General features: G+C 43.0%; 1 protein-coding gene across 1 annotated transcript in view; it reads right to left on the bottom strand.

The window, feature by feature from the left end:
* ADGRB1 (adhesion G protein-coupled receptor B1) overlaps positions 1-26,166 on the bottom strand; it is a 210,591-nt gene that overhangs the window by 18,116 nt on the left and 166,309 nt on the right. Inside the window, exons 25-28 of the mRNA XM_065669051.1 lie at positions 21,133-21,218; positions 6,952-7,123; positions 5,746-5,841; positions 3,057-3,096 (exon numbers count right to left, since the gene is read on the bottom strand). Coding sequence (XP_065525123.1) covers positions 3,057-3,096; positions 5,746-5,841; positions 6,952-7,123; positions 21,133-21,218 — 394 coding nt within the window. The remainder of the gene's footprint in view (positions 1-3,056; positions 3,097-5,745; positions 5,842-6,951; positions 7,124-21,132; positions 21,219-26,166) is intronic.

The following is a 26,166-nucleotide window of genomic DNA, read 5'->3' as shown; positions in this document are numbered from 1 at the left end:
GGGGATGGAAAACACAGACATTGGGGCTAAGGCAAAGTGGTAGAGGACTGAAGGCTACTTACCCGGTATTTCAGTACAGGAAAGGAGAAATAAATGCATGTTTCCCTTTCACCCATCTCAGAAGGAAAAGAAAAGGTCCTTCTACCTATTTACATCTACCTATTTTTTTCTCAATGGACCAGCAATAATGATCTCTGGGGTTCAAACTTCGACAAGGGAAGTTCAGGTTAGAGATAAGGAAGAAGTTCTTTACTGTGAGGGTGCTGAGGCACTGGAATGGGTTGCCCAGAGAAGTGGTGAATGCTCCATCCCTGGCAGTGTTCAAGGCCAGGTTGGACAGAGCCTTGGGTGCCATGGTCTAGTGTGAGGTGTCCCTGCCCATGGCAGGGGGTTAGAACTGGATGATCTTAAGGTCCTTTCCAACCCAAACCATTCTATGATTCTATGTAACCTGACATATTCATCTGCTCCTCCTCGGACAGCGGTTGGACATGACATAGGCATCCCATGGGACTGAGGACACACCGATTTTTCTGCCAACTCATACTGGGATCAGTGGGTGCTGGAAGCCTTTTTTAAGGCTACAGAGCAGGATCAGGAGGATACCAAGTAAAATAAAAGAACTTTCAAAAAGCTCTTAAAGCTAATAACATTGAGTGGAACTATGGCAGTCTCGGTCATCTTGACATTGCTAGAGGACACTCTAGGATAAATCAGAGCATTACAGTGTATTCATAGCATACACTGTGGGAAGATGCTACTGAAGTCAAACCTTTCACTTGGGAGTGTCAGTGAGGTTTATTGGTTTAGGCTCTTCTCCATGCTCATATCAGCTGCTGAAAGTAGGTTTGGAGAGTTTTGCACTTTCAATCTCTAAGCATGGAGCAAGTGAGCTTTCAACACTAAGCCATGGACCCAATCATACTAATGAATCTAAGTGAGGAGGTTATGAGAGGTATCAGGTATATCTCCAATCCATCATAACGTGAGAGCTAGTGCCTCCAGGAGAAATGATGGCCAGAAACCAACAGTCAGGTTTCTGCATTTTGTTATTCAATAAGCAGAATGCATAGGATGATGCACCATATAGAAATGCCTCTGAAATAGGGGTTGTTATTAACTACTTAGCTTGGCACAGACCAACAGCACTTTATCAGAGGAGGAATATCTTTTCAGGCAGACATCAACAACCAAACTTATAACTGTATGCTGGCAAAGGAAGGGAAACCTAGGCTGTCAGTAAGCTGCTGGTCCAGGGTGTTCTGCCCTGAGGAAGCCTATCAGATCCTTCCTTTCCTCTGGGAAGCTTGATTTGGGAGCCAGCAACTAAGTAGCAGATCCAGAAAGCCCCCTTTATTGCAGGAGTCCAGGGTCTGCCTTGTTTTTCCAGCACAAAATGGGCTGGAAAATATGTTTGTAGAGCATGTGTTGGAATCAGACATGGTCTCACACGCATGTTTTCACACATGACTTTAATGGAACTGAGATCCTTGGTGTCAGGAAGGGAAAAGGAAGACAAATGACAAGAGGGAGACAGCCAGAAATTAGATTAGAGAGAGCAAGACAGAGAAACAGAAGGAAAAAATGGACAGATCCTGAAAAGAGATAAATGGACAGAAAGGGACCATGAAATAAGATATCACAGGGATAAGTGAGATAAATGTACTGTGGCTGTGATAAGCATAGGGAGAAGGAGTGTGGCAGAGAGGAGGACAGGAAAAGATAAATAAGATATGGATAGATATTAGATAGATAAATGGCAGTGACAGTGATAGACAATACACAGAAATCCACTGGCAGAGATAGATGTTGACAGAGGTAGAAACACATAAATAACAGGTACAGGGACACAGACAGCTGAGGACAGAGATAAATAAGTGATTGCAAGATAGAGAGAGAGATGAATTATAGATAAATACATTAGAAGTGGATAAATAAATGATAGATAAAGGAAAAGGTAAATGAAAGGGACAGGTAAATGTGTACAGAAACAGAGAGAGAAGGAGAGAAACAAAGAAAGGGAAAAGGAAGGAAGGGAAGGAAGGGAAGGAAGGGAAGGAAAGAAGGAAGGAAGGAAGGGAGGGAGGGAGGGAGGGAGGAAGGGAGGGAGGGAGGAGGGAGAAAGGAAGGAAGCAAGGAAGGAAGGAAGGAAGAAATCATAACAAAGAGAGAATGATAGTAACTGAACACACAGTATGTACAGTCCTTGGCTGGAGAAGATCCTGGTTTGGAAGATCTGAATTATATGCAGTGGCCAAGCAAGGGGCATTTCTCTTACTTGGGAGAAGGGGTAAATCTGGCAGGGTAGATGAAAGTCTAAATATCTACAGGGGGTAAGGAAAAGCCCAGGTCAGGCATGCCAGGACCAGGGAAGAATGAAGCCTGCATAGACGGACAGGTAGAAAGGAGAATCCAGACAACACAGACACCCCCGGGGGAACAAGAGAAAAGGGAGTTATTAGGGAGAAGTGCTCATGCAGATCGTCAGCATCAAAACGGGTGTGTGCGACTGTACACCCAGCAGAAAGGTGCAGGCAGAGGAGAGACCTGACCCACTTCCGTATGTACAATTTACATCTGCACTAGAAGCGTGCATGGAGCCAGGTGGAGTAGTGGGAAGGCTCTCCAGACTCCAGACCTTCTCAAAGATACCTTTCCTGAGCACAGAGCTGCCTGAGGTTGGTGTGACCCCCTTGGGCAGGGGTTGCTAAAGCAAAGAAGGATCACAGTAGGAAGAGATGGATCTAATCTCTTCTTCCTTGATACTCTTCTCCACCACCATGTTACATGGACCATAAGTAAGGAATAATGCCTTGGAGGAAAGGCTTACTCTTAGTTAAAAGGCCAAGAGAGCTACAGGGAAATAGGATAAGCAATACATAAGGCAGAATTAGGGGTGTTGCTTTCTTTTTGCCAGGGTTGAGTGTAAGGGCAGCCCACACAAGTACATGCAAGGCACGAGACATACACAAATAAAACAGAAAGGGGAAAAAAATATGGCCTAGTTCAATCCCCAAACCAGGTCACTTGTTGATTCTCACCTGTGATGTGCTCACCTGATCTACAAGCCATATCCACATCCTTCTCAAAATCGGTCTGAAAGACAGAGAACAGAGAGGACATGGTCAAAAGGAGGTGGAGGGGGAAAGAAAGCCATTTGGAAGATGCAAAACCCCACTTTAATCCGTGAGGCAGACACAACCATTGCCAGAAGAGTAGAAGAGAGATGTTTTGCTTGGGCTTTGAAACACGGCAAACAGACCACTCCACCTATGGCTCTTGAACCTCAGTGGTAAAGCTGTAACATCACTTTTCAGCTGGATTCATCTGCTCATCCTGCTCATTGCTGGTCTGACAGATTAAAGTATCTCCATGGAACACATTTATACACATTTCTAAAACCAGGGGGCAGGTTCCTGGCATGATCTGCCTTAGATATATCACCCCATACTCCGTCTCTGGATTACCCTCCAGTCATTAAACAGATCTGGAGATGCCACTGAGAGCGCTCCATACCCAATGGGCTTCTATCACCAAGCACATGAAGTGGAAACACATCTCTGTTTGTAAAGTTCTTGGTCTATAAAATCAGTGGTCCCAGGAGGCACAAAGGGTGAATAACCTTTTCAAGCAGTCTGTACAGCCAAATGAAGCTCGTTTTTCCTCCCAATAGGAGTTAATCCTTTTTGTAAAGCTTTCAGCAGATAACATTTCAAAGAACTGGATAAACTGAGTCACAGTGGGCCATGAGTGGTCATTGGGTAATGGAAAGGCTGCAGACTAGCAGAAAGTAGAGAAGTTCACTGGTTATTTCTAGTATCATTTCAGACATTTAATGTAACTGTAGTGATGTGATTAAATGCATTCTAATTTAATACTAACAGTATGAAAAAGAGTTTATCCCCATGCCCTCGGGATAAACACTTTAATATCAGTAGTTTGAGACCAAATACTTTTTGAAAAGCTGGTTGAGGAATTATCTCAACTTTTGTGATGCGAATTTCATAGTAAAGTATTTGGGCTATCAAATAAATCTGGAAAGAACAGAAGAGAAATGAGACTGAACTGATGTTTAAATGGGCAAAAGGGATGACTCAGGGAAAAATAATCTCATTTTCATGATAGGAGTTCCAGAGAAATGGAACCAAACAGCCTATATTAGTTCTACTGATAAATAAATGAAAGATAGGCTTATATTTAATACCAGTGAACAAGATTTTGCGGAGAACAGTTCTACTCAGCTAAGCTTCTTTTCACTTGTGCAGATTTGGAGATTATTGGAAAAGGTAAAAGAGAAAACTCCATCCTGCAGAGCTTTGGATTCCTTTGGTTATTTTACAACTCAGTTGCTAGAAAATAACATTGTGCCCCTCTAAAAATATCAGTGAGGAGTCATCATTCACATCTAGATTGTGGAGGGGTTTTTGTGCCTGAGTGTGAAGAAACTGATTGTAAGCTGTTTACTCAACACATCCATCAACCTTGCAGATGTAAATGTAATCTCACTGCTGAAAAACGTGTAGCTGACACAGAATTTTGCAAGTGGTTGATAATGAATGAAAACAGGAAGTTATATGAGGAGACACAAATGTGAAACTTCAGGATATAGCCTTGGGATGGTGGCAATAGAACAAATCCAGCACCCATGGGTTTAAAGGATGGCGAGGTTGAAGGGCATATGGAAGGGGTTATATACATAATTTGACGGCAAATGTCTTACAGAGGGAGAATAAAAAAGCTCAGTATGTTAACTTATTGAAAAGAGGATTGAGATTGGATATGATTATGTTGTCTATTATTGAAGGAGAGAAAGTAGTAGGCATGCAAGGGGCTTTCTAATTACACATACATTGATATAGCAAGAGCCTGTCTGAAAATGAGAAGACTACACATTTAAATTAGAAATGAAGGTAGCTGGTTTTGGCAATCACCTATGAGGTGTGGTAGAATTATGTATCCCTTGATCTCTTGACTTGAAGATTGTACTGTTTGAAACAAGACCTTGTCCCCAGGCACATACTACTTAACTTACCGCTAGAGTGACTGGAAAAAAACACCATTGGTTATCATATTGGTCTAATATTAACTAGACATCTTTGGAACTTGTCCAAATGTTGTGATTGTCCCGATGTCCTTACTCCAAAAGCCTCAGAAACCAAATGTCTTTTATGTCATCTAAACAGTGAAGCAGATGCAAGATGATTTCCCATCTTCTATGGCTTTATCTGGCTTGTTTGCAGACAACTTACACAACACGACCAAGGCTTACAGTGCTTAAACTATATTCCCAGTGAAGCAATGTAAGCAAGTGTGCTTTTGAGAGAAACAAATCCCTTTGAGACAGCATCTTTATAATAATGACCAAACATGCTGTGATTAAACCAGTATTAACTACTGCCTCCGACTTCAAGCTAGGACAAGCCAGCGTGATGGGGATGAAAAGGTCTGGAAGACTGGGAGGTATATTTTGGCTTTGAATTTTTTGGGAAAGAGAGGATCTCACAAAGATGTCTGCAAAAGCTGGTGTGTAAGTTTGAGCCCCTTAATGATATAATGAAAAGAAACTGGATTTATGTTATAGAGCCTATGCTAAGTGCCACGTTTGTTCAGCTATGTTAGCTGCTTCAGGCAGGTTTAAAGTTAAAAGAATGATGATTGCAAATACTGTGATGGGCAGAGCCCTTTGTTTATCAGTTTTGACTTAAAAATGTCCTTAATAATAGACTAGGTGGTAGTTTTCCCTACCATTAGCTGAGCGTGTCCATTCTGAAATGACCCCCCTGAGTCTCCATTGCCCTCTTCCTGACGATCTACTACTCGGCACTTCACAGCATCCTGGACCTGTAGGAACAAGTGGATTTGCAAAGTCAGAGTCAGAAAAGAATACCAAATCATATTAAATTCTGATTCTTTGGTAGATCAAAAGAACATGGATCCTATTTCAGGTATTCTTTTCAAATGGTTTAAGTGTCCCACACAGCAACAGAGCAACTCAAAGGTTTTATAAGTATCCTGGGTCATTGTGCTGGTCACTTCTAGGTTAATTTATATAGTCAAGAATAAAAACATCTTCTGTTTCGCAGCTTGCAATATGTTTACCATGGATGCTGTTGAATAAATCCTCATATCGGGGTCTAAAATGTCTGATTATGATCCTATATCAGCAGTAATATATATCTGATCTAAACCTTACCGAAATCAATGCCAGTGACTGCAATGGGAGGCAAATGCAGGCCCATATTCATAATGTAATTAGTTGAAGGAGTCTCAGCCAAGCCAGTGGTGTAATTCCATTGATTTCATTGGCCTGACATAAGAAATTAATCTGCTTTACTTAATTTAAAGGAGCTGTAAGAAGATAAAATGAATATTGAGAAAAACCACCCTTCCTGTCTCGGTTATTAATAGCCTATCCACTCAGTAGGATGAAAAGAATTAAAGAAACATAAAAGTTTTGTTCTTTTCTTCCCTGATATAATTTACCATTTTAAATCTCCATAGGGAGGCTGGAGAGAATTTACTCAATTTCCTTGCTTGATTATTGCTAGCTTTCCTTTCTAGCTTCAACATCTAGGCGCCAATGCCAATGTAGTGCTTCCATAAATCTCAGTGCAATTTGTCCCTCTTGAAATGAAAGAAACAAATTGTTTTCCTTAATATTCTATTTTTTCAGAGGTGGGGTTTAAATATTCTGGAAACATTAATTTTGGTGTTAAACAGGCAAAGTCTGACATGTTAGGTAAGAAAGTCTCCCAAATTCCACTCTACAGTACACTCAGCATGACAGCTATCGAGTCATCCCTCTGACCAACACTGTCCTGGTCATTTTTGTGGTCACAAAGACAAAGCTTGATAGGATTAGAGAAGTTACCAAGCTGACTGGACTTTTTCCAGATCTTTTCTGTGGGAAGTGTGTTGGTTATATAAAAGAGAAGAACTCATTGGTCTTACCTCCCGCCTTAGGATACAATGGACCATAACGATGACGAAGCCCTCCAATGAGTCAAAGACAGCAAAAAGGATCTGGAAGAGTGCTGACCTCCGATCTGTGATTGCCAGAACTGCAGACATCCAGGTGAGAGCCAGGAGAGGTAGGACCACACAGGAGCTCCAAAGGGATGCCCTGTCAAGGGAGAGGAAAAGAGAATTCAGCTCCACTTCAGCCTCACCCACTTCCACGTGGGATGTTCATTCAGCATCCTGATCCCATGGGGCTTCAGAAGACTTCTTCAGCAACGTATACTTGTGCTAGATGTCTTCTGAGCCCCTGTCAAGGGGAAGCAGGAAGATGCCTTGCACACTTAAGCTACCAAAACAAGTGACACGTATCTACAGGAGGGACTACTTTTCAATGGTGCAATCATGCATAAAACTTGAGGTGGGGAGGAAGGATGCAGATACCTCACTCCCCCTTTCACACCCTTCCCATTCTATGTCTCTAGTCCACAAGGATGACATTTCCCAAGGAAGGGAGACAAAATACAATCACGTCAGGTTGCCAAAGGGAAGGGGAACAGTTGCAGCAGAGACTGGTTTGTCACGATGGCTGTTGGTACTTGGGTTACAGACAGTTGGACTTCCACAGCACATGGAAGACACCAAGACTAGGAACATGTGTCACAGTTTCAAGTGACTAAAACGGACAAGCATAGAGCTGATGTGGAGACTGATGTTCTGCTGTTGCTCACTTAACTCTGTAGCTGATGGTCCCCTACAATATTACATCAATGAACATCAGAACTGATATCTGACCCAATTTCTCTGTGAACAGAAATTTTCCTGCTTTCTTGTACGATCTCTTGAAATAAAAATAGAAGTTTCTATATTCAGCAACTATTGTAAATAAGTCTATGCTTGGGTGAACATTCTGGGTTAAAAGAACTTAAGATTCAGGCCACTTTTTAATTCACAAGACAGAAAAACGGACAAACCCGCTTCTGTAATGCAAGTAGTGCCCTATGAACCTCCACTTTATGAATGATGGCTCTAAGAAATAGGAAAGCAGCTCTATTCCCATGGACTATTTATTCATTCATCTCTCTGAACCAAAAAGGGTCCCAGGCAATATTAACAGCTTACCAGGGAGACTTTAAACTGTCGATCATCCTATATATATGGCAGCACCGGTGCACAAAGAGCACCAGGAGAATTGCTCTGTGGGCTTTTAAGTCAGAGTAGACCTATGAACAGGCTGAATAACAAGTTGAGCTTCCTGCATAGAAAACCTCAACCTATATACTAACAAAAGAATACAGGCAACACAAGAAATTACAGGACAGATATCATGACACACGTTTTGCAGTACTTACATGGGACTTGCTTACCATTTTCTGCTATATGCTCAAGGTTTTAATAATGTTTACTTGCTGGTTATGTACCACCCTCACAGACCTCAGTGAGAGTTTTACCTGAACAGAGCTGGAGCTTGGACACAGGTATGGACATCAGGATAGAACACCCTGGCTTCAGTTACGAATTTTTCAAGGACTGTTACATCAGTTCTGCTGCAATGACCATATACTAAAGCGACAGGTTATTTCCGTAGTCATAATGATATTTTGATACAACCTGTCCAGACTAAGACGTGTTTCTTAGTGATGATATTAAGCAATGTAATTTACTTAGGGGAAGAGGGAAATGGAAAATAATTCTTTTTCCTAATTAAAACAAGAATGAGATTTCCATGTAAGGTAAAGGCAATGATATAAGCCAACACCTTGTATTTTTTACAGAGGATGACAAAATGTGTGTTCTTTCACATCCAATATGAACTATAATTTCAAAGTACTGTTAAAGAAAAATAGCAACCAAACAACCCCTAAACACAAGTTTTTATTCCAATTCTCCACTGAAATCTGCTTCATTATACTGAAATCTCTCTTTGCTATCTGTTGCAGTGCTTCATTAATAAAACCAGCTAAGCAGTAAGCGCAGTGAAAAAACAGAGGCACAAAAGCTGAATGGAAAGATATGGTTTGCTCCATAACATGCCACTATAGATGTGTCTTCCATGGAAGTATCAGCAAACACGTCTGATGCATGGCTTGGTAGATGTAGCCAATTGTGATTGCTGGGAACCAGCAAAGTCAATAGAAGGTGCTCAGAAAGGTCTGTACCAGACATGTCTGCTTCCTGGAATTATCTGGTTTTCCAGAATGTTCTTAATAATACACACACATGAGTATGTTACTACCACTAACATGCAAACAAGAAACCTGGCCACATCTGAGAATGGATCTGACCTGTAAGTATAGGTCTGAACCAGCCATCTAAATGAATTGCAACATCAGATTGACAGATGTGGATCCAAGATTTAGACGTGGATTTGGGGTTTCAAGGGATGCTACTGTGGAGGGAAATTATGTTTCTCTTCAGCAAATTGTTATATTTCAATCCATTGGCTTTAAAACCTGCTTAAAAAAACCCCTATATTCACACACCTGCTTTAACAAGGCAGAAAATAGACTTAAGTCTATCTATCTTCTATCCAGAGCACAGATACAATGATCCATAACAGTGGGAGCCCTTCAGAGCTCCTGCTGTCTTCACACTGGACTCATTGAGTCCTTCCCAGCCCTTTGTTCTGAAATTAGCAATGGCCTCCATACAGGCAAACTATTCAGCTTTCTTCTGAGTTGAGATGTCCTGATGGACTTCACTATTGCTCCCAACATAAGCAACTTTAAATCATCACTTAAATCTCTACGCCTTTCAACTCAGATGATGAAAACAGTATTACCCTATGTACTCAGCTGGAGAAACTTTCCCAACTGAGTCACGCTGACTTACATTGGCTAAAAGTATGGCCTTTCTGCCCTCTTTGTGATTCACCTTGCAGATGCCTTCTCAACAATATTCATCCCTTACAAATGTTATGGAAATGTTGCTTGACATTTAGTGCATAATCTTTATTCTCAGGCAGCAGATGGCAACAGGTCATAGGGATGTAACTTACTCTAATTTCACTTGCAGAGCTCTGCTTAACTTTTGAAATATTAAATTCAAAGTTCCATTTAAAAAAGGAAATCATATCAAGACAAATTTCAGAAGAAAACTCAGTGGAAGATAAGTGGGTTTCCTGTGACATTGCCCTTAATTCTACTTGCTGTGAGCTGAATTCATAGCAGAACTCATACTCCTGCCAGCCTTCCATCTGTGCCTTTCTTAGGAGGCACTGTGCATCCTTAGAAGGTTCCAGAATAACTTGTGGGACCTAAGAAACTTTATGGCTTAGTGCCACATGATGTGGAATGAAATGATGATGTGTTATATGATGACTTTATGATTACCTAATGACTATTATGGACTATATATGACCAATGAATCCACAGTGTTTATTGCTTGAGACAAAGGAATTAAATGGCAGATCCTTTTCCATGTCCCATACATGACGGTACTCATGATGAGTGACAGCGGTATCAAGGTAAGATCATTACACTGCACTGTGGAAGTATGATGCTGGTTTATTGCATGATGACCATGACGTGACAATGTTACTCAGCAGTACAGTTGTAGTGTCACATTGTTCCTCCTCACACCACACTATTGTTGCATTGCAGAGGAAGGGTCTTACTTTGGGATAGTGCAATGCTATAGCACAGGGCAACCAAATAAAATTACAGTGATGTGTGCCAACATAGCCACACAATAACACTGCATTATTTAGCATAGCAAAGACTTAGCTTTATGAAAGCACACAGCAGACCCAGCTCTGGCAACAAGCACATTATGGTCTTTGGTCAAAATGTCAAGAACTAGCTCTGTTCTTGTTCTTTAGTTAGTTGGCAGTCTTGAGAGTCTTCATCTTTGCAAAAGAATCAGGGTAAAGTGATGCCACTTAGAGGATAGCAATGGAAAGAGCAAAAAAAAAAAAAAATCGGTTTGGAAACATAGATCTGCATGGAGAAAGATTAAGAGGCCTGCACCCTGACAAAGGGCAAGTGCAGGAGACACACAGTACATGCCAACAAAGATGTAAAGGGCCATTATAAAGAAGTAAGCGATCAATTCTTCTCAGTACTCAACACTGACAGGGCAGCCAGTACCATAAGCTAAAGAAGCAGCAGAAGGAAAACCAACTTTAATATTCAGAAAGCAGCTTCTGGAGAGGAGCTCTGAAGAGGGAGGTGGTAGCTGGACTCAACACATAAGACAATGGATGGCTCCTTACATGCTGCATGGAGTGGTATGTGCTGCTCCACTATTCTGCTGGTTGTGCTATTCCTGCATCACAGCAGTTCTCCTACAGGAAAACCACAGTACAAGCATTTACTTTATTCATTCTCTCATGCTTTATTACTTCTCTAACTTGTATTCCTTCTAAAAGCAAGACCGTTGCCTCAATTTTAGAGACAGTTTCAGAGCAACTCCCTTTAACTCCATGCCCATACTACCAGTATAGGAAATCAGCAACTAGAAAAGAGGAGGCACTGTTCATGCTCTTCCCTTGCACGGGCAACCCAGAAACACAAGATATGATTTTGATTTTCTCCAAAAGATGATTCTTCTCTCAGTTGCCACAATCTGAACCATATAACTAAGTGAACAGTAAATCAAATGCTTCTAAGTCAGACAGGCAAGTAAAGAAGTTGGCATGGACAGACAGCTTCATTATTCATAAGGGGAGCTATCATTTGACAGTCCAATGAAGGACCTGCAGGACCCAAGTATTACCCCCAGGTATGGATAAAATTTCAGATTCCTTGAACTATGAGAACAACACTCTCCTGAGGAACAGTCTCTTTCATAAAACATGCTGTGCATGTAAATGTTGATTCACGTTACTGCTGGAACTACAATATGGGCTGAAAATGTGACATCTAAGACTTCCTGATAGAACTTTGAGCCAAGAAAAAGAGTAAATCCTTTAGATGGGAGATCTGACATGAGCTTCTGATGATGAAAGAAGGATTTAACATGAAAAGGGTCATGAGGACTCCCTGACATTAACTTTTAATTGGGTTGTGTGAAAGAATATACAGTGACAGGGCCTTAGTCTTGGGCCAGTCTCTTTTCTACGGTCAGAACTTGAAAGTCCATATTTGCCATGCACTGTCTGGCAGGAATTCCATCCATCCATCCACCTGCAGTCCCTGATACCAACAGTGGATGCCCTCATTCTCAGTAAGTACAAAGAAACGGGATGCCCCTGAGATATATTTTTCCCTGCCTTAAATAAAACTTTTCACAGGTAGGAAAGACAAATTAATTATAATTCAGTATTTCACAGTCTGAGGCTACCCTCCAGGCAGCAATAAAAGGAAGGAAATGTGGGAATAGAAGTCATCCGATTGCAAAAGATACCTAGCATTGTCTCCAGAAAAACTTAAAGGGAATGGTGTTTTTAACCCATACCTATCAAGTCTAGCTAACCCTTAACATAAACCTTAAAAGATCATATACATCTAAAGCTTTCCGTTTTATAATTTTCCAAGTAAAAAACTTGCACAATTTCCGGTACATATTTGTTAATTTCTGTCATGATTACACCCTGTTCTCCCATCAGTGGTTTACCACATCTTCCTTCAGCTACACATCCCCTTTTCTGACCCCTTTGTCCTGGGTTCAGCAGTAGCAGTCATTTTTTCTCCTTCTTAGTAGCTAGTGCAGTGCTGTGTTTTGACTTTCGGCCTGGGAACAGCACTGATAACACCGATGGTGTTAGTTACTACTCAAATGTTTGGTCTGGCCAAGGACTTTCTGAGTCTCATGCTCTGCCAGGGAGGAGGGGAAGCCAAGGGGAAGCCGAGAGGAAGCAGAGACAGGACACCTGACCCAAACTGACCAAAGAGGTATTCCATACCACAGCACGTCATGCCCAGGATGTAGAACTGGGGGCAGTTATCCGGAAGGGCTAGTGCACTGCTGGGTCTGGGTATTATTGGTCGGTAGGTGGTATTGTATTTTCTTCCCTTGTTGTTTCCTTTATCATTATTATTACTGGTGGTAGCAGCAGTGGTTTGTGTTATACCTTAGTTACTGGACTGCTCTTATCTCAACCCATGGGAGTTACTTTCTTTCAATTCTCCCCATCCCTCTGGGAGTGGGGGGAAGAAAAGGGGGGGAGTGAGAGAGAGACTGTGTGGCTGATTTATGGCTGACTGGGTTTAAACCACGACAGTACTACTCTCTTAAACACAGATATTAGCACAGAGTTGCTCAAAACCTGCTGTGATTTTCAAAAGCCAAGAAAAATGGACAAAGGCATCTATCCCTTTATGCCAAGAAACCAATATCCCCGAAACAAGCCTCTGAAACCTGTGGGAGTTAAGCTGGTGACAGCATGAGCAAGCCCATCAGAAACAAGGCAGGAACATCCTTGCTGTGCTCTCTACCAAACAACTATGGCTAATTCCAGGTCAGGGAGGAACAAGGAATCCTCATGGCATCTGATTTACATTATAAGACTCCAAAACTGAATGGTAAAGTTGTTCCAAGGTCTGGGATGAAAGCCAGCAGAATGGTGACAGTGGCAAGAAACACAATCAGGGCTTCGCCTTATTTATAACCTTATTTACAATAGATTTGGAGGAAGAAAAACAAATGGTTCAGCTGCAGAATGAGTAGACAAGGGTAGATGAGGGCTGAGTGAACTAATTCATGTATTACTCAGTGGTCCCTTTGCAAGGACAAGAGCATAAGACCCTTCTGGACCAATAACAAAACCAGTACTGGTATTTGTTATCTAAGGTATTCTATCTGCTGGGAAACAAAAGACAGATCCTCTTTCAAGAGCCCTCCAAGTCTATCAAACCACTTAGAAAAGCAGGATAAGTAGATCTGGATTTCATATCCCATCTTTTCTGATTTGAAGATGAATCAGAACAAGTGATTCATGACAGAGCAGTGTCAGACAATATGGGAGAAGGATTTGAGATTGTTTTGCTTTTAAAATTAATTCACTATGAACAGAAATCCTCTCCTATTTAACACTCTAATCTGTTAATTAAATATTCTGCTGGTTTAGCATTCCTCTACAGTCACAGGAAACTGAGATGCAACGACCTGCTAACTCCAGACTGGTGGTACGTGTGTCTGGACCAATGTTTTCTCACCACCTCAGCTGGGTAAGGTTGCAAAAGGTAAGTAAACAACTTCAACAGTGGAAATAAATGAGATTGTGTTTAGGTTTTGCATTCTATAGAAACTTCTGGCTCTTAATAGAGGTGATTCATGTCCTTTTTTTCTAAGAACAATTGGTTGTTTTTCAGAATTGTACATTTTTCCTTAAATTCTCTTGGATTTTATGTAAGTGGCTCAGTTTATAGAAATAACAAAGAAGAAAACCTTGTGTTTTGATTTTCTTTAATACTGAGACTTGGCATTCAGCTGCCTGGTTTTGTTTAGCTTAATTGAAGGTAGGAGTTTTCAGACTGCAAATGTCTAGCTCTGAGACTGTTTCTTTCACACATTTTAGCATCGCTTGGAAATGATGTAGATAATAACATTTCCAAAAGGAGAAGAAAAAAGGCAAACCTTCCCTCATCTCTCTCCCTCCTACCTTAACCTTTGGGGAAAAGCCAACTATATAAATAGCAACAATTTCTCCAGCAGAACAAAGCTCTGGCATTTTCATCTTTAGTTTGGGGTTTTTTCTAACTAAATCCAGCAGCATCTAAAAAGAGATTTAACAGCATTTGACTTCCGTAACTATGAAATACTTGGAAAATTTTGAGGACTAATTCCAAGAGCTTTTAGTGGTCCAAAAGAGGCAGTCAACACTTATCAAATCAGAACTGCAGCCCTATGGGGAATTAAACTCAACTTCAGCCTTTTATAAGACAAAAAATCCCTATTTGGAAGTGATTCACCAATTCACTCTAATCATACTCTGCTCTGCAGCCTCAGGAGTAAGAAACTCAAGCACACACTTAAGTGTTTGACAAAGCTGGATGTTGAGGCCTCCATCTACCATCAAAATTAATGGGAACCACATCTTTAAGTCTGTAATTCTAAGATGAAATTAAATTGGAGAATTAAACATATACCCAGCTTCTAACAAAAAGTCCCTTTGTCTTCCATGGGCTGCTCACATGCTCCAATCTAGGCATGTCATAGTGCTTGTCAGGATCCAGCTCATGAGCTTTTGCTTCAGGGGAGCCCTACACTACTTTTGGCCCACAGAATGAGGTCAGGGAGTGCCAGGGATGTGGGGAGGTGGGCAGGGATGCGGGGAGACAAAACAAACAAGGGCTGGTGAGTGCAGGGAAATGAAAGAGGGAAATAAAATCAATCAAAAAAAGAACAAATAAAAAGAAAGTGGAAAGAAAGAAAGAAAAGAAGTTGAAATTAGAGGAACTAACATGGCGTTACTGGTGGCTGTGGCCGAAACTTCAGCAGAAGAAACTACTCCACACTTGGAACATTTGAGCGTCATGCCGTAAAGGGGCACTGCCATCTGACTGCAATTAAAACCAAAAGACTGAAACAAAACAAAACACTTTGCTTATGAACACAAACGTCGAAAGGAAAGGGATAGAGAAGCCAAAAGAAAGAACGAAAAAGAAAGGAAGAAAGAAGAAAGGGAACCAACCAACCATACCCAGTTTGGAAAGAGAAATGAAAGACAGGCAGGAATAAAACTCTCTCATCTGTACCACTCCAGATGTGGGGAATGGGAAAAATGTACAATTCAGAGACGTGTTGGTGCCGCTGGAGAGGGTGGAACTGTGTTGGTGAATGTTTGGCCAGATTCAGGGTGTCTCTCTCTGGCACCCATGGAAGAGAAGCCGGTACTGCTCTCCCAGTCTCCACCTCTTTATTTTGCTTTGATTTTGAATAATTGCTCTTTTTCCTTCTGGCCTTTTTGCTCCAAAACAAAAAAGGTGGCAGGGTTGTACAGTAGAAGGCAAGAAGTAGGGCTGTGGGGACTGTGTCTGCTTATATTCTTCCCTAAAACAATGCAAGGAATAAGTCACATATTCTCTCCCTGGCCCTTGAGTGGGGATACCCACAGGGCAGCTGACAATACCAGGAGATAGGCCACTCTATGCTTGCTTAATCGGTGATGAAGGACATGCAAATGGCACTAGTTATGTCCTGGAAGCTAAACAAAAGCTTGGGTCCTTGTAAGACCACTAACCTGCCCTGAAGGGAACCAGACTGGCTGGCTACTTTCAAGATGTTTCTTCTCTCCCATCATGTTTTGGAGCTGAAAACATCTTTGGGATGATGAACCCTGAGACTTACATCAGTTGTTTCCACTTTTTCTGGATGGGATCAACCACAGAACCATCCCCTTGTGGGTTGCAGGGATCTGCTAAAAGGCATGTCCTCATAACTCTTAGAAGCTGATGTGTGCGAACCCACCTAACTGACAAGCCAGCTCTTACTCAGAAGCCCAGAAGCCACATTAGCTTGGCACTGGCCCTGTTTCTTCCCAGAATTTATTAGTTTGTGTGCAGAGATAGACATCTACATCAGATCTGGCTTAGAAAATGGGCGGTAATCTGCAAAACATCCTACAGACCTACAAGAAGTGCCTAATAATAGGCAGGAACATCACTGCCAAAGGACAGTAGGTCTGTCACTCTTGATTGATGGCAATTCAGGTGGTAAGGGGTGATGTTTGCAAGTACCAAACATCCGAGGGGGGATTTACAGCCCTACCCTGCCAGGGAGAAAGATTAGGAAACTTGACAGATCATTTCTTAACTGTTAGGGCTTTGTGTTCAGTCTCACTGCAAAAAGAACATCCCCATGAACACCAACACAGTGTTATCAGTGGTCCCAGTGGCCTACTTCAAAGTAGGCTATTGATTGGTCTTTTACAGTGACATAAACCATTACTCCCTTACAGAATAATGGCCAAGGTATCCCACAGAAACTTTCAGCCTTCAAACACAGGGAAAATTAGTTCCTGTGTCCATAGATACATATTTTCCAGGAAGGATGGTGTAAATCCAGTGAGGACACTGGCTGAACCAAAGATAAAAGTCGGTCTTGAGAGGCATTAAGTGCATGACCCTTAGAAAAAGACAGCTTATCCCCAGATCTATAGGCCACAAAGAACAGATAAGCAGAGAGACAGAGAGAGGCAGAGATAGGCAGCAAAAAGAAAGCAGATTGACTTGAGGAATTTGATGGAAAACTATATCAGAAAAAACATGAATGACACTGAATCACAAAGAGCTGGCCAAAAGACCACTGCAACACACAACTGTAGCTGCTGTTGGGTGTATTTATGCAGAAGGTTGTAAGCAGTAGGCACAGATGTGGATACTTTTATACTCTCATGTGTTATTGTTGGGCATGAGGTTGTTAATAGATTGAATTTCCATAGCAGGTTTATATGGGTGCCTGTACGTATGAAAGGGAAGCTAATGAAATAATCACAATGAATTATGTATTCATTTCATTTAGCTTTTTCTGCTTCCTAAATATCCACAACCAGCTCACGGACTCATCTGGTGTGTTCACTCAAGCCTGGACTTTGCTACCTTTAGTTCAATAGTGCTTTACACTACTCATGGCCCAAAGAACAGGAGCTGCTTCAAACATGAAACATTCTGAGATGAAAGGCAATCTGAATCTGTTCTTATTTTAATGGAGTTATTATCTTTCCAATTACTTTCTTCTCTATGCACTGACAATCCAGCTCCATTACAGTCTGCCAGGACAGTCACACAGAGAGTATTTCACACAAGGCATTAGGGCAAACTTTGTCAAGTCCTCTCTATAATCAATGGAGAGATAAAAGAAGTAAAGGTCTTCTAAGGGGCAAGTTGGAACAACTAAACAAGACTGCCGCCTCTCTCGTAGTTACAGAGGAAGCCTATGGAGATTAAACTCAGCAGGCTAAAATTAGCCTTTGAGAATACACCCTATAGTCTCATTCTTCTTCCCTGGCTGCATGAGCACACAAATGCTTCTGGAATAAACACTGGCTGAATAGATTTAGCATTCATTTTAAAGGCACCTGCTTCTGACAGTAAAACATTTGGTATTAGTAGCCTTCCTGCCAACAGAGCTCAAACATGGTCAGTGCAGTGGAACTTCAATAGAGACTGTTCTGCTGGGACACACTTGCTGTGTCCTAAGAAGGAGCTGGGGCAGTTGTGCGCAGCTCTCCAGGTAATCACAGTTCTCTACAGCCTGGTTTTGTGCTATATCTACAAAGTCATTGCCACTGGAAAGTCAAAATCTTCTGACAGATATGACAACGGTAATCACAGCAATTTCCTCTGCTAAGTATAGGGCAAAACCTATTGTGCCTCAGATATTATTTCATGGGAACTGTTAGCACTGTTTGCACCAGCCACTCTGCAGTATGTGTACTAGGCTCATGTTAATGTTCAATAGGTCTTTTATTCCCCCTTTTTGGGGGTTCTTTCCCCCTTTTGTTTTTTTTGCTTTTGCAACACTGAACCATACTTCTTGCCTCTGCGAAAGGAAACACAACGTTTCTTTATCCCATCTCCTCAGATCCAAACATCATTCTGATTATCTTCAGATCTCCCTTCCAACACGGTTCCCAAGCCCAGGCCAGAAGCGGCTAGCTAAAGGGAAAGGGGCACCAGAACACTCAAAAGTACCTCCGCACTCTCAGCGGGTGGCACTTCGAAAGGAGAACAAAATCATTGAGCACAGAGAAGGCTTTAAAGTGCTGCACACACACACACGGACACGAAAGGGGGGAAAAAGAGAAAAGAAAGAAAAAAAAACAAAGAACATCAGAAAAATAACTTTTTCTTTTGCTTTTGCTTTGTAGGTTCCGTTTTCAGAGTAGAGCTATGAATGTGATCAATAACCAGTGGTCTGGATTGAATAAGGTCATGCTGTACGCAGTTTAGATTAGAGAGGGAGAGACTGAGAGACAGTAACTTGCTGCTCTGCTAATCCAATATACCATCTATTTCAGTTCTACCTACAAGTGCTATGATCTTGCTACAGACTCTGCCAGCAGCTAGGGTATGTTCTCACGTTCTCTCTTTGTAAAGAAGGCATCATCCAGAACCAAACACTTTCTTATTAGCAGCTGCTTTAAGCAATGCACCAAAGTTAACTTCCTTGTGTGCCTTTACACCCAACAGCAACTGATACCTCATCATCCAAATGTGCTTAAGTGTTCTCTTACTTTCATAACCATGACACTGCTAAGGCATAGAGATTCCCCTCTTTGCTGCACCAAGGGACCATGCTGCTTGGCCGTGTCAGCTCTGCTGATAAACCATAGAATCATAGAATGGTTTGGGTTGGAAAGGACCTTAAGACCACCCAGTTCCAACTGCCCTGCCATGGGCAGGGAAATCTCACATTAGACCATGTCACCCAATGCTCTGTCCAGCCTAGCCGTGAACACTGCAAAGGATGGAGCATTCACAACTTCTCTGGGCACCCTATACCAGCTCCTCAGCACCCTCACAGTAAAGAACTTCTTCCTTATCTCCAACCTGAACTTCCCCTGTTTCACTTTGAACCCATCACCCCTTGTCCTATCACTACCGTCCCTGATGAAGAGTCCCTCTCCAGCATCCTTATAAGCCCCCTTCAGATACTGGAAGGCTGCTATGAACTTTAACCTCTCCCTGTGTTTCTCCCCTGGCTGGGTAAGAGCTTGCTTCTACCCTCAGTTTTGCTACCATTACTCAATTAAAAGCCACTTCCACCTGCACTATCCAACAGTGCAATGATGTGATTATAGAACCTTGTCTGTACTTTATGCCTATACCCTCTGAGACCCAGTTTTAGAGCCCAAGGCTTTTGCTAGCACCACAGTGAATAAAGCAGCTTATCCTCTCTGAGAAGCCTACAGCTGCAGCAAACAAGGCAACAGGTACCCATACTCCCTCCACTTTCACAGACAGGGTATAACCTTTATCTTCTCCACCAGCCCCCTAAGGTTTTAGGCTTTGCCTGTAGCTGGGATGCAGAAGCATCAGAACACCTCTTCCTCTCCTTGTCTCTTTGTAAACAACTTTCTCAATGCTGGACACTTAAGATTCAGCTGGACAGGCTGCTGGGGCATCCGGTCTAGGTCATGATTTGCCAAGAAAGGTTGGACCAGATGATCCTTGAGGTCAATTCTAACCTGGTATTTTATGATTCAAGGATACAATTGTCACCCACAGTGATAAATTCCATCAATGGACAAATAAGAGCACGCAACCCTCTAGCAGCAGGTAAGGATATAAATTCTCTGACTGCAACAGCAAGCCAAGTGAGGCAGTGGAAAATAACATGCTAACAGCAGCAGCCAGGCTGACCTGTGCTTTTGATTTGACTCACAGTGTCAGCATGCCATTTGGAATAGCTCAGGGGTAAAGTCTGAGCAGGCTACAGACTTGTTTCCAAAAACAAAGGTGAAGCGGGGTCTCATCCTGCTGGAACTAATGACAGAACAGCCAATGTCAACAGTGTTTGGAAGTAACCCAGTGGAGAGCCCTGCATGGTAGCTGCTGCCAGTCAACCCCTGGTGAGACCAGGGTGGTAGGAACTGTGGAGTCAGCTCTTCAGTTTATACTACAAAGATAACCATGTAATACAGGCCCAGGCCTCAGGGATGGAGGCTGGGGTGATGGCTATGGAATCACAGAATCATGGAAGAGAAGATAAAGAACCTCAGGTGGCATCAGAATCTTTTCTTGCAGAAGAGGTTTCTTTACAGTCCTCTTTACGCACTCATCCATCTACTAAGCTGTTCACTGCTAGACTTCCAAAGACTCTTTCCTTACAAGTATCACAAGCCTTTGCTGTCTCTCAGCCATCTGCCAGCATTAAACAGGATTTCTCTGTCACACAGCCCATACCACATTCCACACTCAGCAATGATTGAGTCCCTCTCTCATCCAGCTGCTGCCTCTACGAGCGAGAGCAAAGAGTCACTTTGCTTTCTCTAATCTTTGAAAGGATTCATCAGCCTGGGCTGAAGCCACTTTAACAAAGAGAGAAACTTCTACCCTTCCTCCATAGCAACTCAGTGCTGCTTCTTGGAGCTTTTGTCTCTGCTGCACCAAATGACAAGGCAGAGATTAAATCAACTGTGTTGTTTGTTTCTTTCATTGAAATCTGCTTTTGTTTTGTGTTTGCATCTCCAATCTCTCTTTGCATTCTTTGCTGGTTATTGATCACAGCCTTGGGTGGGGGTGTTTTTTGTCATTTCATTCTTTACGTAGATGTATTGATAAGGCATACCCTGCCCGTTCCTTCAGTTTCTTATCTGTTATTCCATCTTTGGATACAAGTTTGTTAAAAACCAGAATGCCAATAACCATGTTCACCTGTCGAAAGAGAAACAACACACAATTTTTTTTCTCAAGTAGGTCAAACTTGCGAGCACAGAAGGAAAAACGAAACATTTGGCAACAGAAGTCCTTCCCATTTCTCCCTACGGACACATTTCCACAGGCCACCTCGCCTTCTGTCCCCTTGCCACCCTGTCCCACCTCCCCTGGCCATGCATCAGTGAGTTCAGGAGAGCAGAATGCAGCTGGCAGCAGATTGAAGAGGTTTCCATGAAGCAGGGCAAGACTGTGAAGTGCAGAGATTGCTGCAGGGCTGTTTGAAGCCAGATTCAGGTCCAACAAGGCAAATTCCAGGCACAAGAACAGTTTTGCTGGGTAATACAAACAGAAAGTGATCAATACAGGGGAGAGCAGTGGGTTGACACTGGCTACTTTCAAATGTGCCTTCTGGAGTCTGTGCTACCAAAGCAGCAGCATTAAGAGAATGGAGCAGTGCTTGTCATAGCTCTTGCTTGGGGAACCAGCACCATTGCTCTCAAAATAAGAGCACTAGAGCAAGCCTTACAACCAGTTACGATGGTTGAATGTCTTGGGAAATATTGCACAGCACATAAATCAACTATCTAGTCATTGCCAAAATAAATCAGTGGGCAGGACAACTGCCTGTGGTCCTTTGGTCTGCTTTGTTAGGGTGAGAGCATTGGATGTCTGTATCAACCAGCTATAAATATTCATGGTGAAATACAGGCTGCACAGAGCTGAGGTCTTACAAAGTGATCCTAAACCCCTTGCTCTGACAGTATTCACTGCTGCCAGCTGTATCTGTTATACAAACCTCATCCAAACCTCAGCAACCTCTGTATGCAAGCTCATTGGTGACAAATGAGCATCACCCTCTTCATGGAGGTGCAGCGGTGATGGTGGAAAAGAGTGACACTCTCGCGGTTCTGCTGTCAGTGGAACATCTGGTGCTGGCAGAACGATGTGTGAGATGTTCTTCTGCATGTGGGCTTTGCAAGGAAAAGTGTAAGGCCAGATTCAGAGATGTGCAGCGTTACATGTTAGCTGAGAGCCTTGGTGAGTTTAATAGACCCTTGAGAGTGGTCCTAGGAGACAGCCAGTACAACACCTAGCACAAAGGAAGGGAGATGTCTGCTCACACGAAGACTCCATCTAATTTCCTAAATAATCATAAATGGCTTGGGTTGGAAAGGACCTTAAGATCATCCAGTTCCAACCCCCCTGCCATGGGCAGGGACACCTCACACTAGACCATGGCACCCAAGGCTCTGTCCAACCTGGCCTTGAACACTGCCAGGGATGAACCATTCACAGCTTCTCTGGGCAACCCATTCCAGTGCCTCAGCACCCTCACAGTAAAGAACTTCTTCCTTATCTCCAACCTGAACTTCCCCTGTTTCAGTCTGAACCCATCACCCCTTGTCCTATCACTCCAGTCCCTAATGAAGAGTCCCTCTCCAGCATCCTTGTAGCCCCCTTCAGACACTGGAAGCTGCTCTGAGGTCTCCACGCAGCTTCTCTTCTCCAGGCTGAACAGCCCCAATATTCTCAGCCTGGCTCCATACAGGGGATGCTCCAGCCCCCAGTCATTCTTTTGGCCTCCTCTGGACTTGCTCCAACAGATCCTCAAGAATGATCAATCTCTCTGAGTCTGGATTGCTGGTTTCAGCAGGGCATGACCCAGCTCACTGGTGTGGAGCCCACAGCTGGGAATAAAAGGCAGATCTCACAAAGAGCAGTTCTTTTCTCCTGTATCAGCTGGTGGGGCAGTGGGCTACTTCCCACAGCTGTGAGTCCCTTTCTAGAGCTCACCATGGTATTGTTTTAGAGGAACAACACTGGCACATCAGATGTAACTCAGCCAAGGATCAGCAGGACATCAAACCCTAGTAATGTGCTTGGAGAAAGAATGAGCACTTTCAAGTCACCTGTGCTTCTTCACTGTGCTGGAGGCTGGTGAGTGAAAGAGAGGTGCAGCAAGGCAGTAAGAAAGATGGGGTGGAAGCATGGCAGGCTGGGTCACTCCCGGAGCTGGCCACAACACAGTGTATATCCTCATTCATGTATTGCAGGAGAGATGACAAAGTGCAGCTCTGCACTTGTTGCAATAAATAAAAGCTATTTCATCCAGTCCATTGATCATCATGATCAACATCCTCGTCCGATCCTGGCTCCTTTTCTTTACAAAGTCAGGGGTATAAGCATCGACATGCTTGTATACACAGCTACTCTTAATAACATGAAGCGTATCTTTGCTTCCCTGTCTCAGAGATGCTATCTGGAAGCAAAGACATAAGTCTGAGATTCAGCCCTTGAGATAAGCAGCACCCGATGACTGATGACTCTCTGTCTTGACTTCATCATGCCATGAACCTCTCCCTGCAGTAACCCACCCATTGCCTTCAACCTGCACAGAATTATCACCAGGCTGATCCACAGGAGCTTGGTGAGTAAAACTGCTTGCAACAGCTCTGCATTTAAAGTTGTTTGGACTTTCAAGACTAAAACGCAAACCTTTGAAGCCGTTCTGTGTTAGTGGACTGATTGCAAGCTGCAAATATTGCTGAAGCTGCAAATGTCTTAAGAATATTATTTTCGGTATTCTTCAAGCAAAAAGCTTTTTTTCCAGTATACAGATTTATAAGTGAGGATTGGAGGAAGAAGCTTACTACAAGTAACAGAAAAATCATATTGGTAGGAGAACTGCAGTACAGAGATGCTTGAATGGCTTGGGAAGAGTGAGCACAAGTCTAGTTTAGCCAAGCAGGGCTAAAGCAGAGGTAACAGGCCTAACTGTAGTCAAGTCAGCTGTGTGCAAAGTCATTTGCTCACCTATATATCCTATTCATAGGAGGTCTGGGTGAGAAGAAGCTCAGGCACAGTCAAGTCCCACCTTGATCTGTGCACCCCTGCACAGCAGCAGCTATATCGTTTCTGGAACAAACATGTCCTGCATGTCCCTTATAGAGCCTTGTAAGAGCCTGACTGTCCATATGTTGAGCCAGGCAGACTGTGCCTCCATTGCTGCCATGGTCAACCTGAAATGAGGATAAAGTACCTGGAGAACAGGGAGCTGTCCAGTCTTGCAGACAGAGCACTCTTGAGAACTGTGAGTTCAACTTATTGCTCTGTTAAAAGTCACAATGTGAATTTGGGCAATTTATTGAGCTTATCTGTTTTCAGGATCCCATTTATAAAAAGGCTTCCAGTGCTTATTCTTCTCCAACTCGGGCAACATTTGCTTCTCACTTCAGCCAGCAATGACTCAGGTAGTCTTAGCAAGGTGTGTGGGTTCTCTCTAGGTACTAAAGAGCCAAACACCCCCAGAGATGATTCACCACTTCCTAAGATCAGCTGTATGAACCACCATTTGCAGGTGGTGACCTCTCTGTAACATCTCCATTTCTAGCTTTGATGGGAGTGAAAACCGAGATGCCAAATGGAAGCAGGCTCATGTGTCTTTTCTCACACTAAATATGCTATGAAAGCCAAAGGATTACTTCCCTTGTTGTTGGCACAACAAAAGAAAGATGGCTTGAGGCAGCAGATTGACTTCCTCTTGTCTGGGGATACCAAAGCTCCCTCCCTCCTAATCACTGCTGTCTATTGAGTGTTCAAGCAGCTGAGCCAGAGCTGTTATGTTGTTGGGGCAAAGAAGTAGCTCATCTGAAAGCACTAAGCCACTTAATACTCCTGTCAATTATCCTCTCTATAAAGAAGACCCTGACCCCCATCAGCTACATTACTGAGGGAAATCCAACTATCACGTGCCTACAGACATCTAATGACTGGCTGGCATGAACATCTGCTTATCACCACTCTTTGCTACCTGCTATCTGAAAGCTCAACAGTGTGCTGCAGCCCTGAGCTAAAGACCCTAACTGATACAAGCTTTTCTTTACCATAGAGGAGGGGCAACTGCTGGCTTGTCTCTTTGTCATCATGATGAAATGATGGTGCCAAGGTGGTTTGATGTGCAATGACAGCAGTGGGAATTGAGGTAGCAAAAGCTTCTGTGTCTGTATTATGCTGTAAACCTGATGTGAGCAGTTAACCCCAAAAGCCCTATATGAAACAAAAGCCTGATCCAAAGAAGAAATTGCCAAGTGTCAGCAGCTCCATTCATAGAATGATAGAATGGATTGGGTTGGAAAGGAACTTAAGATCATCCAGTTCCAGCCCCCTGCCATGGGCAGGGACACCTCACTCTAGACCATGTCACCAAAGGCTCTGTCCAACCTGGCCTTGAACACTGACAGGGATGGAGCATTTACCACTTCTCTGGGCAACCTGTGCCAGCGCCTCACCACCTCACAGTAAAGAACTTCTTCCTTATCTCCAACCTGAACTTTACCTGTTTCAGTTTGAACCCATCACCCCTTGTCCTGTCACTACAGTCCCTGCGGGACCCTCCAGGGCACTTGAGCCTTAGAGGACATACAGCTCCTTCACTGGCTGAAACATGCCTGGAGAGAAACTGAAGACTGTCACTTATATGTGGGCACTCAAAGGTGGCATCAAACCCACCTGAAATTGCTGCAGGAGGGATTTCCTAGAGGACCAGCAGTTCTCAAGTTCTTTGAACCCTGAAAGTCAAGGGTTCTCCTGGCCAGGGAGGCTTCAACAGCAGGGAAGCTTGATGAAAGGTATGCCATCTCTTGAGTGACACCTTCAACTCAAGCAGTGACTGGACAAGACTGGCTTTGGTGCTGTGTTGGAGCCAAGGGTGAGGTGACAGTAGAACAGACTCCCACTATGCATGAGCAGGTGCGATGGAGTTTAGGAATGTTCACTTTAACCATGCCATCTCTTTGAACTAGAAGCAAAGACGACATTTTTGAGGTTCTCAGCACTGAAGACCTCCATTTCACCTGTAACAAAGGATGCTGCTCACATGCAGCTTCTAAGACAGACAGGAATAAATGCTGGCTGTGGAGGCACAGTCTGGGCTGAAAGCAGTCAG

Source organism: Lathamus discolor, chromosome 2 (genome assembly GCF_037157495.1).
Source record: "Lathamus discolor isolate bLatDis1 chromosome 2, bLatDis1.hap1, whole genome shotgun sequence".
In the NCBI taxonomy this organism is placed as follows: domain Eukaryota; kingdom Metazoa; phylum Chordata; class Aves; order Psittaciformes; family Psittacidae; genus Lathamus; species Lathamus discolor.
The sequence above is the reverse complement of the archived record's forward strand: the minus strand, read 5'-3'. Positions and strand labels throughout refer to the sequence as shown.